We start from the raw sequence: 14,375 nt of genomic DNA, 5'->3' as shown, positions 1-14,375 counted from the left end.
CACCCTCGGAACTGATGCCGCCTCCACGGACCGAACACGAAGCTCGGACATCCGAGTATCACTTTTTTTTTTAATACTTTTTTTCAGGAAACGACACGTGTGATTAAAAGAAAAATATCCTGTATGTTATTTTACTTATTACAAATAACAATAATGACGTAGCCTCTCAAAATAAGGACATATCTACAATACTCACATTTATTTTATTTGTATTTAATTATTTTGTATGCAATCTATTCATTATTATCCTTATTTCCCCTCTTCTTTTTTTTCTTGGAATGAGAACCATTTGACTGTATGAAAATACATGTTATGTTGTTGAAAGCTAAATTTAAAAAAGTGAGTTAAAAATAAATAAAAATAAGGACATATCACAACTCAAGTACTTAGACCTCAATCTTATGGGTAAATATAATCATTGGAGTGGAGTAAATAATTTAAAAAAAATTAAAAATCAGTTGAAAAAATCAATGTGATTAAAAGAAAAAAGATCCTATGTTAGTTATCTCAAAATAGACTTATTACAAAGTGACAGAAATGATGGCAGAGTATAGCAAAATAAGCACGTTGTATCACACAATAATTACTTCGTAAAGCAAAACAAGGACTTCGGTCTCTCAAAATAAGGACTTTTTATTGTGTGAAGGACAATAAGGACATTAATCTTATACAATGAATATATTTACCCATAAGTGGAATAATAGTAACCCCTCATTTGTTTTTTTCAAATTATTAAAAATAATCACTAAAGAAAAAGTATTACAAACATCAAGAAATATTTGTTGGTAAAAACTTTGTATCTTGTGTAACTTATACACATTATTTTAGAAGTCCTTGCTCCTCTTTGATTTATTTTTTTAAATAACTTAATTTTTTATGCATGTATTCTCTGCACATTTGTGTTATTTGTGTTCAATGAAAATGACACAAACACTAATAGGTGATTTTTGTTGGCGATTTAAAACATTTAATTTATTTACAGAAAACTAAACAGGATACAAATATTAGAAAATATCTGCACAAAGAATGAGACGACAGAAATGAAAGAACAAAAAAATATATATATATATATATATACTGCTTTTACATGATTTGTTGTAGTTACTTGCTCGGATGTTTAGTTTGTTTTAATCGAGTCTTTAAAACCTTTAACTGACTTGTACTGTAAATATTATTCTCCACATTAGCAGATAATCAGTGATTGAATATTTAAAGTATTATATGAACTACCGTACAAAGAAAAACTGGATAAATACACACATCCTAAAGTGTTGCCTTTACAATATAGTTGCAGTGCATATTAAATTAGGTCACCGTGCAGCATAATTTTGTATCATTTAAAAATAATTGCTCTAATTAACACCCTCCCAAGGGTTTTGTTATGCGTGTGCACGTACACAGCAATTAGCTGCTAATTATTATTTTAGGTGTAAACTGGGAGAAGAGTAATTCTACCAGCTGGTGCATTCATTACATCACCATGTGGGATTCAAACCCTTCGCCCGTCCATGGTGGAAACGGCGTTCTCGGTGGACGGCGTCTGATCCGTGCCTCCGCTCCGCCTCAGCAGTTTATTGAGCAGCTTGTCGAAGGTGCCGCTGAAGGCCGGGCTGGAGAAGTAGTACACCACGGGGTTGAGGACGCTGTTGAAGTAGGTGAAACACACCGAGGTGTAGAACGCCAGGTTGGCCTCCTGGAAGTAGCGGCACTCGTCGTACCACACCTTCAGGATCCAGACGGCGATGCGCGATATGGTGCTGGGAAAGAAGCAGGTGATGAAGATCAGCGCCACGGCCGAGACGAACTGAACGGCCCGCTTGATCTTCCCCTGCTTGTCCAGGGTGCGGACCCGCAGCTGCCACGCGATGCGGGCGGTGCAGAACGCCACGATGACGGTGGGCAGGAAGAACTGGGTGACGTAGAAGGTGTTGTGCCAGGTGGCGAGGGGGCTGAAGCCCATGCAGATGTTGAAGCTCTCGCACTGCGTCCGGTTGCCGTTGTAGAAGAAGTGCTCGTCGGCGAGGAGATACCCGGTGGCGAAGAAGATCAGACCCCAGAGGGCGAGGGAGACCCAGAGGGCGTAGCCCAGGCCCATCCGGTTGATCCGGTTCAGCGGGTGGACGATCTTGAAGTACCGGTCGACGGCCACGGCCGTGAGGAAGAAGATCCCCGCCGCGCGGTTGGCCGCCAGCAGGAAAAGCAGCAGGCGGCACGGGACGTCGCCGTGGATCCAGTCCTTCCCCCGCCGGTAGTAGTCGGCCCGGAAGGGCAAGCAGAACAGCACGATGGAGTCGGCCACGGCCAGGTGGGTCAGGTACACGGCGTTGGGCTTCCACGTGTCCATGTGGAAGATGAACATCCACAGGGCCACCACGTTCCCCATCAGGCCCAACATGAACTCCAGGATCAGAATCGGAGGCAGGGCCCGGTCCAGGGCGGGAGACTCGAAGGCGCAGCACTCGTCGGACGTCGAGAGATTCATCTTCGTTGGGGGGGGGGCGAGAACAACAAAAAGAACCTGCTGCTCCGATCGGCGCCGGCGTGAGACCGGCTGAGTTCTCGGGTCGGGGGTTGTCGTGTTTGCGCTCGTGCAAAAAAAAAAAAAAAAAAAAAAAAGCGATCGCGAGCGGGGAGCAAACATCTGTGCGAGGCGCGTTATCTCCAGGGGAAGGCGGTGTTGACCCAGAGGAGCGCGGAAAACCACCCGTAAACGTTATCTGTCGGGGGAGCGCGGCTTCGTTATAAACACATTAATGCAGAGGGAGGAGGTTCACTCATGGGGACGCGAGAGGGGAGGAACCTGGAAAACAAGTAACCGGCGGCCATTTAAGTGACTGAGAAAAAAAAGCAGGTGGACTTCATCCTCACGATCCTTTTTTTAAAATGTTAATAAGACACACGAAAGAAAAGAAAAACAAAAGTTGGAAAGAAGAGCGTACAGGCGAAGGAGACTGAAATTTATTAGCCTACAGTTTTTGCTTGAGTGAAGAACATTTTTTGGGGGGGGGGGGAGGGATTCACGTCGTACCACACCTTTGGCAAACGAGAGAAAGCAGCTATTAATAAACTGAAAAAACAAAAAAAAGAAAGGAAAGATGCCCAGTGAGTGGCCAAGTCCGCAGCTTTTTTATGAACAGTAAATAAAATAGGTATAAAATGACTTAATGTGTACATTTGGCCAAGGTTGTCGTCGTTACAGGTCACATCCGTTTCAGTAAAAGTGCATATTTGGTCTTCACTTCTTGACTTCACCCAGATCATCGATGCTCTCGTCGTCCACCTAAAGAACAGACGGAGAGAATTTAACGTCGTAGTAATAATCATCACAAATACTTAAAAATAGCGCCCAGAATGGGGATTAATCCGCCGCTGAAAATAGTTTCTTTGATTAAAAACGACACTCTTTAAGTGTAGTTTAAACTCTTTAAAATGAAAAGTTCCAAGTATGAAGACACGTTCAACATTTCTTAACGTCACGGTGCAGACAGAGAGCTTCAAAGTGACTAATTCACAGTCAGCTCGGCCTCATCAGGGGGAAGTTTGAAGGGCAAAAACGAGGAAAAGATGAGCCATTTAAAAAGGCAGCTCACCTCGGGCCACTTCTCTTGAATGACGTCGATGATGTCGTCTGTAAAATCTCCCTGAATGATGATTTCGTCCTCCGCGGTCACGGAGGCGCCGCAAGAGAATTTCTGGGCGAAGAACCGCTGAGCCTCTTTCAGTTCGATGTCTGCAAAGAGCCGAGGAGGACAAAGCGTGAAGAGACGGTAAAACGAAGAAACGTAGAGTAAAAATAATAATTAAATAAAAAGAGCTCTTACCAAACGTCGCCATGCCGCAGACCCTCGTGACGTATTTCTTCTTGGCTCTTGGGATTTTTGCTATTGTGATTTTCTGAGGCACGCTCTTCTTTTTCTGTTTGATCTGTCCTCTCCCCCCTTAAAAAGAAAAGTAGCAACCAGATTAAAGTCTTTTAAAAACGGCAGTGAAGTATACTATAATACAACGGTCCCATAATAATAATATTATATATAATATAGCACCTCTCTTCTGTTTCTTTTTCTCCTCCTCCTCGCCTCCAAGGGGCGCTTCTCCAGGGCCGAGGTCCTGGTTGGGCACATTCGCTAACGGGCCAGTAGTTCAGAGGGACGAGAGCAAAATATCAAAACCCGATCCGGCTAAACAAATCCTGTTTATGAATAAATAATAATAATAAACAAATCCTTTTGGAGGAGTGACACCTCTTTCTAGTAACAGGCGAGCCAGCGGCTGTTTCCTCTCAGCGTGACGTCATTACAGACCTTCAGACCCCTGAAGATCTGGCCTCATTATGAAGTTGTTTCTCACTCTGAACACTTTATTTATAGACACGGCTCTCAACTTTAAACTGCATTTATACATTATATATATCTATCTTTGGATAAAATCTTAAATGGCACTCACCTACAGTCATCCTGGCAAACACATCTGGAAAGTTCTTCTCAAGCCAGTGCCGACATTTGGCCGGCTCAGGCATGTACTCACAGTACTGCAGACACACACACACACACACACACCGTAAAGAACAGCTTAAATATGCAGTGACACGTGTGTACAGACACTGTGTGTATTTACATAACGGTTGTTTGTTTTACTGCTGTGTGAAAGCAACTTTAAAGTCCTTGTATGTAGAACTTGGTCAATCAAGCTGAACATGTCACAAATCAGATATTTGTAGACGCTTCTAAGTGAGCAGAATATCCTTAAACTTACCTCAGTAGGCAGCGAGCACACTGCAAAGAAAAAAAAACAGACATTCAGATGTTACAGCAACACAACGTACAGATAAATAGAGAAGTACAAATATATTATACTAATAAGGAGGTATATAGAACTGGAATAAGAACACAAGTAAAAAATAAAAAGTTCACACGAGCAGTTGAAGACAAACGGTCTTATCTTAATAACACATCTAGGAACTAGGAATACTATACGTGATGAAGTAATGCTGATGCCGCTTTGTGTATTAATATTGTGGTACCATAATAGAAACACAATATAAGGCTGACTATTTTCATTATTGATTATTCTGCCTTTTTCCTTCTTCAAATGATCAGCAATCGTTTGGTCAACGAAATGTAAAAAAACAAAAACAAATGGCCACCGCATCTTCACAAACATGTCGTCTTTAAATGTCTGAAGACATTAATTAAGAGTTGTGTACTGTACCTCCACAGTAAAGTACTTTCAGGGGGGTACTTGAGTCAGCGTGACCTTTCCGATGTTCTGGTTTGGTTTCTGGTCTGGTTTCTGGTTTGGTTTCTAAAGAACCAGATTCCATCTCAGTAGTAGCCATCACGAATTATCTGGAAAAAAGAGAAAATAGAAAACAACATCATTGTTTGCACAGTGTACACATATAAATATATATATAAAAAAAGGAAAAACCTAAATAATAGAGTTTGAGATGTTTGTCAAATGTTTCCAGTTACAGTAACAGTGCTCACTGAATCTTTGATGTGTTAATATAATGTGAATAAAATGCCAGATCTCAACCCAGTTGCACACCGATGGAAGATTTTGGAACAAAATGTCAAACGAAATTATATCATAACTCTAAACTCTATGATCTCTGGTGCTACAAGTCTTTTAAGTTGTCTGGCTTTGTTTGTTTTTCCATCAGCTGGAAATACCTCAATGAGATCACCTGAAAAAATAAGGGTAAACATACATTATAGAATATCTTGTGGGTCTATATTGTTCATTTTTAATCTGTAGGTTGAAGTAAATAACACCAAGACTCCATTCTAAATCTAAACCCGTATGACCTCCTGATACAAATGTATATTAATAAAATACACTTGCCACTTTTACTGTGTACACTTGTTTTAAAGTACTGTTACCAGTTTGTTGTTTACCATATTTATATATTTTTGCAACATGTTTATTGTTGTTATATTCTATGTTTATCGCCGTGCACCTTTCACCTCGTTAAATTCATTTTATGTGCAACGTACGATTCTGATCCCGATGTTTCATCATGCTAGAAGAACATGCGCTAGCTAGCTAACGTTAACACATGCGGCTGTTAGCTTACAAATACTTGTTTTTTGCGTGTATTATTTAAATATCAGTGTCTGCAGACGCTGTTGCAATGGAGGAAAACTGTGCCTTGCTGTGAATACAGCACCCAGAGTTTAGTTGGAGTGGTTTCATTCAGCGGGTAACTGTTGACTCACCCAGCTGTCACCGCTTAGCTTAGCATGCTATATAAGCTAACGCGCCGCTAGCTGATCGGGGATCTGCTGTGGGGACGAACCGGAGTGAAAGACAGAAGAAGAGTTACGTACCCCGACGAAATATACTCTTAAAACTGATGTCTTGTCGGTGAATCCGCTCGCATTATTGTTAACGTCGGATGTTTTGACTTTTATAAAATCATTCTTATTGAATAAGGTTCAGTCGGCGCACTTTGAGCACGCCTAGTGGCGCTTCTTGTTTTTAGGTGTCGAAGTGGCCGGTGCGCAGCGCCCATTGCACCGCAGCGCCCCCTGGCGATCGGAGGATGAACAGAGTGACACAAAATAACGTTTGATAAACATTTTAACACATTAGTAAAATAAAAAAATGTATTAGGAATTTTCTGCAAACGAGTGCAGAATTATGAGTTAACATTATTACTTATAATATAAAAACTATCTAATTGACGGTATATTGTGGCTTTTCTGTGTTGAGTATTTCAAGTTGCTAAGTTGAAGCCTATATATGCGGAAGTAAGATATTAATTAGTTTAATTAAATACACCTTCAGGTGTTGAGGCAAGAAGTTATTAAAAAAAAAACTCATAATACTTAAAAAAATAAGTAAAAATAACGATGTACGTCCTCGTGACGTCACCGTCCAATCCCTGTGTTCCCACTTCACTCTTCACTCTCCCGGTAGCTCCCGTGAGCTAGCGAGCCGTTAAAGTTGTCCTAGACTCATTTACATATTCAGTTAAACGATATTTAAACGTGTTTTTGAAGCGCGTGGCTAACTTATACAACCGCCCACGTTATGGAGCCGAGTTTACAGATTGTTTAACTTTAAAAGTTAACTTTAATAACTTAAGCTAACGTTAGCCGACTAGCATGCCCCCCAAACTATGGCCACTACCAGCTCAGTACAACAACAATGAAGGTAGCACAACACAGGGGCTTACTGGAGATGTTATGATGTGATGGACGAAGGGAAAAGACTTTCCCCATCAAGTGGAGGAACTTCAGCCTGGCTCCCCTGGGCAGATGGTAAACAAACACACCCTCATTGTCTACGACAACAACAACAACAGCCCCGTCTTGTGTTTTAAAATAAACACATGGGAAGGTGTCAACCATCCCACCTCCACTTTGTCTTCTCAGATACTTCAGCTGAGTTATGGCACAGCACTCCACTTAAGAAGGTCGGTGACATTTATCTCGCATACGCTCGTGAAATAAAATGTCTGATTGTGATGTTTAATCTGCCACTTTTCAGAAAAATGGCGGCGCTTCACTGGATTCCAGCCAGCCGCCTTCCCTAAGCAGCTTCAGGATGGACACCGGAGCAAAACAGTGGGGCAATATTCCACCTCCCATCCCGCCGGACACCCTCCGTCCCCCCGGCTCGCGGGACACCGAGGTGGGATTATATTTGGCCCCAGGTTCCTTGTTTATATAATGTGTCACAAACATTGAGTTAATTTATGATGAGCTCCACCACATCTGACACCAGAGAGTCGGCTGTAAACTTACAAACTGCTTGTTTTCTCTCCGTGTGCTCTGCAACAAAAACAAAGTTCCCGGTGAATGACCCGAGTGGCTCCACCGTCCAGAGGCAGAGGAGGGAGCTCCAGCTGCTGATGGCCGAGCTGAAGGACCGGGACAGGGAGCTGAACGCCACGGCCGCCTCCCACCACAGGCAGCTCCACGCCTGGGAACGAGACCGCCAGAGGGTGCTCTCCTTGGAGCAGAGGTGTGCCCGCTTGGATGGTGAGGACACAAGGACGTCTTCTACCTCCTTTACTATTTATAGCTTTTAGTAGCAACACTGCACATTATGTTGATGCTGAATCGTTTGTGTATCGATCGATGTTCGTAACGGTTAATTAATTCCCTGTGATTGTTTTAGCTCCAGTCTATATTTTTTTAATGTGTGCAGAGGAGTTGCAGAAACGCAACGAAGTGATCAGAGTTCTGACCAAACGTGTGTGGGTGGTGGAAACCAGGAAGGAGGAGGTCCAGAAGGAGCTCAGCGCCGGTCAACAGCTGCTCTGTGAGCTCGAACAGAAACGGCAGAGCGTCAGTCAAATGTGTCAAGACTTTGAGGTACAAGTAAAACACATAAATATACACATTTATAGTCATTAGCTCACACTGTGTGGAAAGAAGACAGATATACAGCTGGCGTTTCTTTTATGTCTTTCTTGGTGATAGTTAAAGGTTATTGGTATTCTATGCTTCTACACAATCATTTTATTAGGATATTTACACACACACTGAAATAAACAATTAAAAACACACAATACTTGCGATAGTTGGTTTGCTCGTAATAGGTATCTTTATATGTAGGAGGATAAATATGTTGTATTATTATGCTTGCTATAATGCTTAAAGTCATTCTTCCCCCACGTTTCCTACAACACCGTCTCAGTATCTCTGCGTTGAGGTTTAAGTGTTTGTGGTGTCTCTTTAGGAGAAGAACCAGAGTCTGAACTCCACCGTCACGGCTTTGTCCTCTCAGGTCGGCTCTCTGCAGGTCAGGGAGGAGGAGCTGAGCTCCATGCTCAAACTCAAGGTACTATCACGTCTTTGAATCTTCCATAAATATATATCTTGTATGGTTTCTGATGTCCTGCTGTCCGCCCCCGTCCCCCACCATCAGGACAAAGATGTGGCCGAGGCCTCTGGTCACGCGGTCGACCTCGCGGGCCGCCTACGACATCTGGAGACGACGCTAACGGAGAGTCGCTCGCGGGAAAGTGAACTCCTGAGAGACTCGGAGGAACATCGACGGCGCCACAGAGAGTCCAGATACGAGGTCACGCACCTCAAAGGTACACGAGTAAACCTGAAGGACACGGTGTGCTTTTGAAACTAGAAACTTTACTGAGGAAATCCTTAGGATCAGCCTCGAGTCATTTAAAATTCCCATTATACTTTCCACATATAGAGTCCAGGGTGATGCCTTCAGAGGTCTCAAGAGAATCTTAGCTTGAAGTCAATTATCCAATGACTTGGCTGTCAATTTTCTCTTGATTCGCTAAATATATTTCGGTCCCCATAATTTCTGCTGTCCATGTAATTGTGTGTGTCTCCCATGGGTGCAGAGGAGCTGCAGCAGCAGGTCACACAGAGCAGCACCCAGAGAGAAGAGGTCATCCGGCTCAAGCAGGAGCTGCAGCTGCTTCGGAGAGATCTGGCCTTGTCAGGTACGTCCACTCCTTTATTATTTAATTAGAAATATCGCTCTATCTGTTTCAAGATTGTATTCATACATTTCATGTCTTTTTATTTCTTTAGACAATCACGTCTTCATGTCGGCGGCCTCTTGATTTTTAATCTGTGCAGTCGTCGTTTTTTCAAGCCAGGAAAAAGCCAACGTTGCTCCTTTTTAATAAGAATAATAAGCGTTTTGGTGTTTTTGTCTCCAGGTGAAGGAGACGGCTGGAGAGACGAGCTGCTGGAGCTGGCTCGCTCCAAACAGGAACGCACCTTGTCGGAGCTCCGCTGCTTACGACAGGTACGGTGGACAGGTACGGTGTGTGATGCTAGACAGGTACGGTGGACAGGTACGGTGTGTGATGCTAGACAGGTACGGTGGACAGGTACGGTGTGTGATGCTAGACAGGTACGGTGGACAGGTACGGTGTGTGATGCTTAAGACAGGTACGGTGGACAGGTACGGTGTGTGATGCTTAAGACAGGTACGGTGGACAGGTACGGTGTTTGATGCTAGACAGGTACGGTGTGTGATGCTAGACAGGTACAGTGGACAGGTACGGTGTGTGATGCTAGACAGGTACGGTGGACAGGTACGGTGTGTGATGTTTAAGACAGGTACGGTGTGTGATGCTAGACAGGTACGGTGTGTGATGTTTAAGATAGGTACGGTGTGTGATGTTTAAGATAGGTACGGTGTGTGATGTTTAAGATAGGTACGGTGTGTGATGTTTAAGATAGGTACGGTGTGTGATGCTAGACAGGTACGGTGTGTGATGTTTAAGATAGGTACGGTGTGTGATGCTAGACAGGTACGGTGTGTGATGTTTAAGATAGGTACGGTGTGTGATGCTAGACAGGTACGGTGTGTGATGTTTAAGACAGGTACGGTGTGTGATGCTAGACAGGTACGGTGTGTGATGTTTAAGATAGGTACGGTGTGTGATGCTAGACAGGTACGGTGTGTGATGTTTAAGATAGGTACGGTGTGTGATGCTAGACAGGTACGGTGTGTGATGTTTAAGACAGGTACGGTGTGTGATGTTTAAGATAGGTACGGTGTGTGATGCTAGACAGGTACGGTGTGTGATGCTAGACAGGTACGGTGTGTGATGTTTAAGATAGGTACGGTGTGTGATGCTAGACAGGTACGGTGTGTGATGTTTAAGACAGGTACGGTGTGTGATGTTTAAGATAGGTACGGTGTGTGATGCTAGACAGGTACGGTGTGTGATGTTTAAGATAGGTACGGTGTGTGATGCTAGACAGGTACGGTGTGTGATGTTTAAGATAGGTACGGTGTGTGATGCTAGACAGGTACGGTGTGTGATGTTTAAGATAGGTACGGTGTGTGATGTTTAAGATAGGTACGGTGTGTGATGCTAGACAGGTACGGTGTGTGATGCTAGACAGGTACGGTGTGTGATGTTTAAGATAGGTACGGTGTGTGATGCTAGACAGGTACGGTGTGTGATGTTTAAGACAGGTACGGTGTGTGATGTTTAAGATAGGTACGGTGTGTGATGCTAGACAGGTACGGTGTGTGATGTTTAAGACAGGTACGGTGTGTGATGTTTAAGACAGGTACGGTGTGTGATGTTTAAGATAGGTACGGTGTGTGATGCTAGACAGGTACGGTGTGTGATGCTAGACAGGTACGGTGTGTGATGTTTAAGATAGGTACGGTGTGTGATGCTAGACAGGTACGGTGTGTGATGCTAGACAGGTACGGTGTGTGATGCTAGACAGGTACGGTGTGTGATGTTTAAGATAGGTACGGTGTGTGATGCTAGACAGGTACGGTGTGTGATGTTTAAGACAGGTACGGTGTGTGATGTTTAAGATAGGTACGGTGTGTGATGCTAGACAGGTACGGTGTGTGATGCTAGACAGGTACGGTGTGTGATGCTAGACAGGTACGGTGTGTGATGCTAGACAGGTACGGTGTGTGATGCTAGACAGGTACGGTGTGTGATGCTAGACAGGTACGGTGTGTGATGCTAGACAGGTACGGTGTGTGATGCATCACTTTCTTGTTCTGAGGCGTCTTTCCGGTTTGACGGCATTCTGAAGGGCCCGTCTCTCCGACACCGTCACCGACACCGACACCATCACGCCCTTCACAGGTTTCCACCGCACAAAGTGTGTGTGTCGTGTTTCTGAGGTTGAATCACAACAATAAGGATTTTTAAAAACATCAAGATACTTTTTTTTTTTTCGGACAGTTTGGTGGTTGCAGAAGCACACGGACATAAATAAGTCTGTTAAATAGAGAATGCAAAACAACAACAATAATAAAAGGTATGTACAGCTAATAGAAGAATTGGAAATAGTGATATATATATATAAATTATAGTACAGTAAAATAATAATAATACTAATTAATTTTACTGTACTATAATTTATATAAATATATATATTTATATAAATTAAAGTACAGTAAAATAAATATAGTATTATATATAACAAAATACAGTATGTAAACCAGTTCAAAGACTAGAGACAAAATTAAATAATATATATGTGACTTTACCTCGTGATATATGACGGCTAAACGTCTCATTGCAGAAGTTAAAGAGCTGCTGTCCCTCCGTGACCTTTAAGTGGAGGACGGTTTGTATCCGACGCTCTGAAATGTGAATAAATAATAAATACATGAATCTGTCGTGTGGCTCTGCAGGTGTGTGAGAACCAGAGGAACGACCTGCAGCTTCTGCAGATCAACCTGGAAAGCGCCCGCGAGAGCCTGCGGGAGAAGAGCGGTCAGGGGACACCCGGCAGGTGAGTACATCACCGGACACATCACCTGTCCGTAATGGCTGACGCTTGCGCGACGTTTTTGTCGACTTGTGTGTTCTTAACGGCGTTAGAGAGGAGGCGTGTCCAGGTGACTCCTCTTTGTGTCCCAGGCAGGACGAGTTCAGGTGCGTCCGTCTGGACGGCCGCTCGCCTCCATCGCTCCGAGCGAGGAGCTTGAGGACGCCGCGCGACGCCGCCTCTCCGCCAGCGGCCAATCGGCGAAGCCCGGTCGACGGGGACCCGGGAGTCTACGCGACGCGCTCCATTGATGTGAGACGGGAAGCGTTAGCACGTTTTTATGGGATAAAATAAAGATAAATACGAATGATTTAACACAATTTAGATCAACATGGAAAGTTTTAAAACAAAGAAATGTGCTAATTTGGTGTCTTGAAAAAGCTCTTTTATGACGATTTAAATATATATTATTAATAAATAAAATGTATTATTATTAAAAGGATTGATTTTGTGTCTGTAGCCAGAAGACAGTTTATTTATTTATTGAGCGCATCACTGAAGGGCATTTAAATACTATAAAAAAAACAGTCAAAGCTAAAATAGAAAATGTAATTTAGCAGAAGAAAAGTGTTTCAGACCTTTTTAAAATGTAATCCTATGATTACTTATTTATCATTTCCGGGCATTTTAAGAGATTATTTCATAGATGAGAGCCGGGGCTAGCAATTCCCCCCCGTTTCCAGTCTCTATGCTAAGCTAAGCTAGCCGACTGCAGCTTCATATGTGAGCGTGTCATCAAATCTTCTCGTCTCCATCCAACAAATAATGATAATAAAACTGTTCCTTTAACTTTAAAGACATCCTTTCCTTCCGTCACCAGGCCGAAGATCCGCTGTCCAGCTGTTCTCTGCAGCAGCTGTTGGACGAGTCCAGGCAGCTCACGTGCACGGAGCACGGCAGCTCCGTGCACGCTCACGGTGGCCCTACCGGGAGCTGTGGGCCCACGGACACCTTTTACTCCCACGGGTGCCAGGCGGCCCTCCACCATCACCAGCACCACCAGCCGACCACGGCGTCCCACAAGGTATAGAGGAGTTCCATGATGCTGGTTTGTGTTGGTAAGGCGTGGCATCGAGGGGCGTGGCATCGAGGGGCGTGGCATCGAGGGGCGTGCCCCGTCCGTTTGACCTGCTCCTGCTTGTTGTTTGGGTGTGTTAAGACATGACAGCTTTATTCATGTGTTCACCTCCCCACAGGAAGGAGACACTCCACCCAGAGCCCGCCCCCTCCTAATGTCGGCCTCATGGACGGGTTGACGTTCACCGAAGAACAAATTCTATATTTTATTTTTTACCGTGGAAACTTAAAGTGTTGATCGAAGTGACTTCAAGCTACTCAGTCAGTGTTACTCCAGAACATTAAAGATTAAAGAGCTCAGGGAAATGAAGTGATGAACATATATGTCATGATTTTGTATCTTTTGTTATACCACTTAATCTTGTCTTTTTCATATTTGGTGCTATGCATATTATTTCTACGTACATGTGTGTGTGTGTGTGTATTGTGTGAAGTGGGTGAGACAAACCAGTCCTACTGGGCGGTTGAGTGGCGTCTCCGGATGGTCTTTCCAGTTTCACGGCCTTCAGATCCACCCGGTGACTCAAGAGGAAACGTGGACGGCAGTTTTTAACTTTTTTAATCTTTTTTTTAATAAACCTTCTCACACTACTTTTGATTAAAACAATATTTATATGAAACTAGCGTGTCATTTTATGTTTATTGCCTGTGAATTAATGCACTGATTTGGCGAGTTTCCTTTTTCAAAAGTGCGCGTTTTTACGCAGTTGGAGAGCTTTTACGCGCAAGAGAAACTGATTTGTTTGACCTGATGTCCGTTTTGGGGGTTTTGGAAGAAAAAACTAATGTTTTAATTTGAAGGGGGGGGGGGGGGGGGGGGGGGGCATGCGCGCGGCGCGTGCTGCGCACCTCTTATTACTTTGAAAGCGGCAGGAGAGCACACACCCGGAGCTGAGACCGGGACCTGGAGCTCCGAGTGGATTCTTAGACCTTTAGTTTGGTGTTTTCAGCAACAACAACAACAACAACAACAAAATGAGCAAAACGTAAAACAAAGCGACAACAAGACGGAAAAAGCTCTGGCCTGCCGAGAAAGAGCAGTTC

At 43.7% G+C, this 14,375-nt stretch overlaps 3 protein-coding genes across 7 annotated transcripts; 1 reads left to right on the top strand and 2 right to left on the bottom strand.

The window, feature by feature from the left end:
- Nucleotides 1-615: 615 nt before the first annotated feature.
- Nucleotides 616-2,834, bottom strand: LOC117740651 (hydroxycarboxylic acid receptor 2-like). Its single transcript, XM_034547173.1, has one exon. The coding sequence runs from the start codon at nucleotides 2,639-2,641 to the stop codon at nucleotides 1,490-1,492; it is 1,152 nt and encodes a 383-aa protein (XP_034403064.1). The 5' UTR covers nucleotides 2,642-2,834; the 3' UTR covers nucleotides 616-1,489.
- Nucleotides 2,835-2,936: 102 nt separating this feature from the next.
- On the bottom strand, nucleotides 2,937-6,510 carry denr (density-regulated protein). Of its 2 annotated transcripts, none has more exons than XM_034547175.1 (8): nucleotides 6,330-6,510; nucleotides 5,209-5,345; nucleotides 4,753-4,772; nucleotides 4,444-4,528; nucleotides 4,044-4,124; nucleotides 3,822-3,938; nucleotides 3,591-3,730; nucleotides 2,937-3,280 (listed from the first exon to the last, which is right to left on the bottom strand). In XM_034547175.1, the coding sequence occupies exons 2-8, from the start codon at nucleotides 5,333-5,335 to the stop codon at nucleotides 3,236-3,238; spliced, it is 615 nt and encodes a 204-aa protein (XP_034403066.1). In that variant the 5' UTR covers nucleotides 5,336-5,345; nucleotides 6,330-6,510; the 3' UTR covers nucleotides 2,937-3,235. The 2 variants fall into 2 exon arrangements, with proteins under 2 accessions (XP_034403066.1, XP_034403065.1); XM_034547174.1 differs by having other exon boundaries at nucleotides 4,044-4,133; nucleotides 6,330-6,509.
- A 365-nt stretch (nucleotides 6,511-6,875) lies between these two features.
- Nucleotides 6,876-13,951, top strand: ccdc62 (coiled-coil domain containing 62). 4 transcript variants are annotated; one of them, XM_034547464.1, is made up of 13 exons: nucleotides 6,876-7,265; nucleotides 7,380-7,420; nucleotides 7,495-7,638; nucleotides 7,796-7,988; nucleotides 8,158-8,324; nucleotides 8,740-8,793; nucleotides 8,881-9,052; nucleotides 9,326-9,427; nucleotides 9,650-9,738; nucleotides 12,118-12,218; nucleotides 12,347-12,506; nucleotides 13,075-13,278; nucleotides 13,451-13,951. In XM_034547464.1, exons 1-13 carry the CDS (start codon nucleotides 7,199-7,201, stop codon nucleotides 13,508-13,510), a joined length of 1,554 nt encoding a protein of 517 aa, XP_034403355.1. In that variant the 5' UTR covers nucleotides 6,876-7,198; the 3' UTR covers nucleotides 13,511-13,951. The 4 variants fall into 4 exon arrangements, with proteins under 4 accessions (XP_034403355.1, XP_034403354.1, XP_034403358.1 ...); XM_034547463.1 differs by having other exon boundaries at nucleotides 8,692-8,793; XM_034547467.1 differs by having other exon boundaries at nucleotides 7,345-7,420; nucleotides 8,692-8,793.
- The last annotated feature ends 424 nt before the right edge of the window (nucleotides 13,952-14,375 follow it).

The sequence above is a fragment of the Cyclopterus lumpus genome, chromosome 12 (genome assembly GCF_009769545.1).
Source record: "Cyclopterus lumpus isolate fCycLum1 chromosome 12, fCycLum1.pri, whole genome shotgun sequence".
NCBI lineage: Eukaryota > Metazoa > Chordata > Actinopteri > Perciformes > Cyclopteridae > Cyclopterus > Cyclopterus lumpus.
The sequence above is the reverse complement of the archived record's forward strand: the minus strand, read 5'-3'. Positions and strand labels throughout refer to the sequence as shown.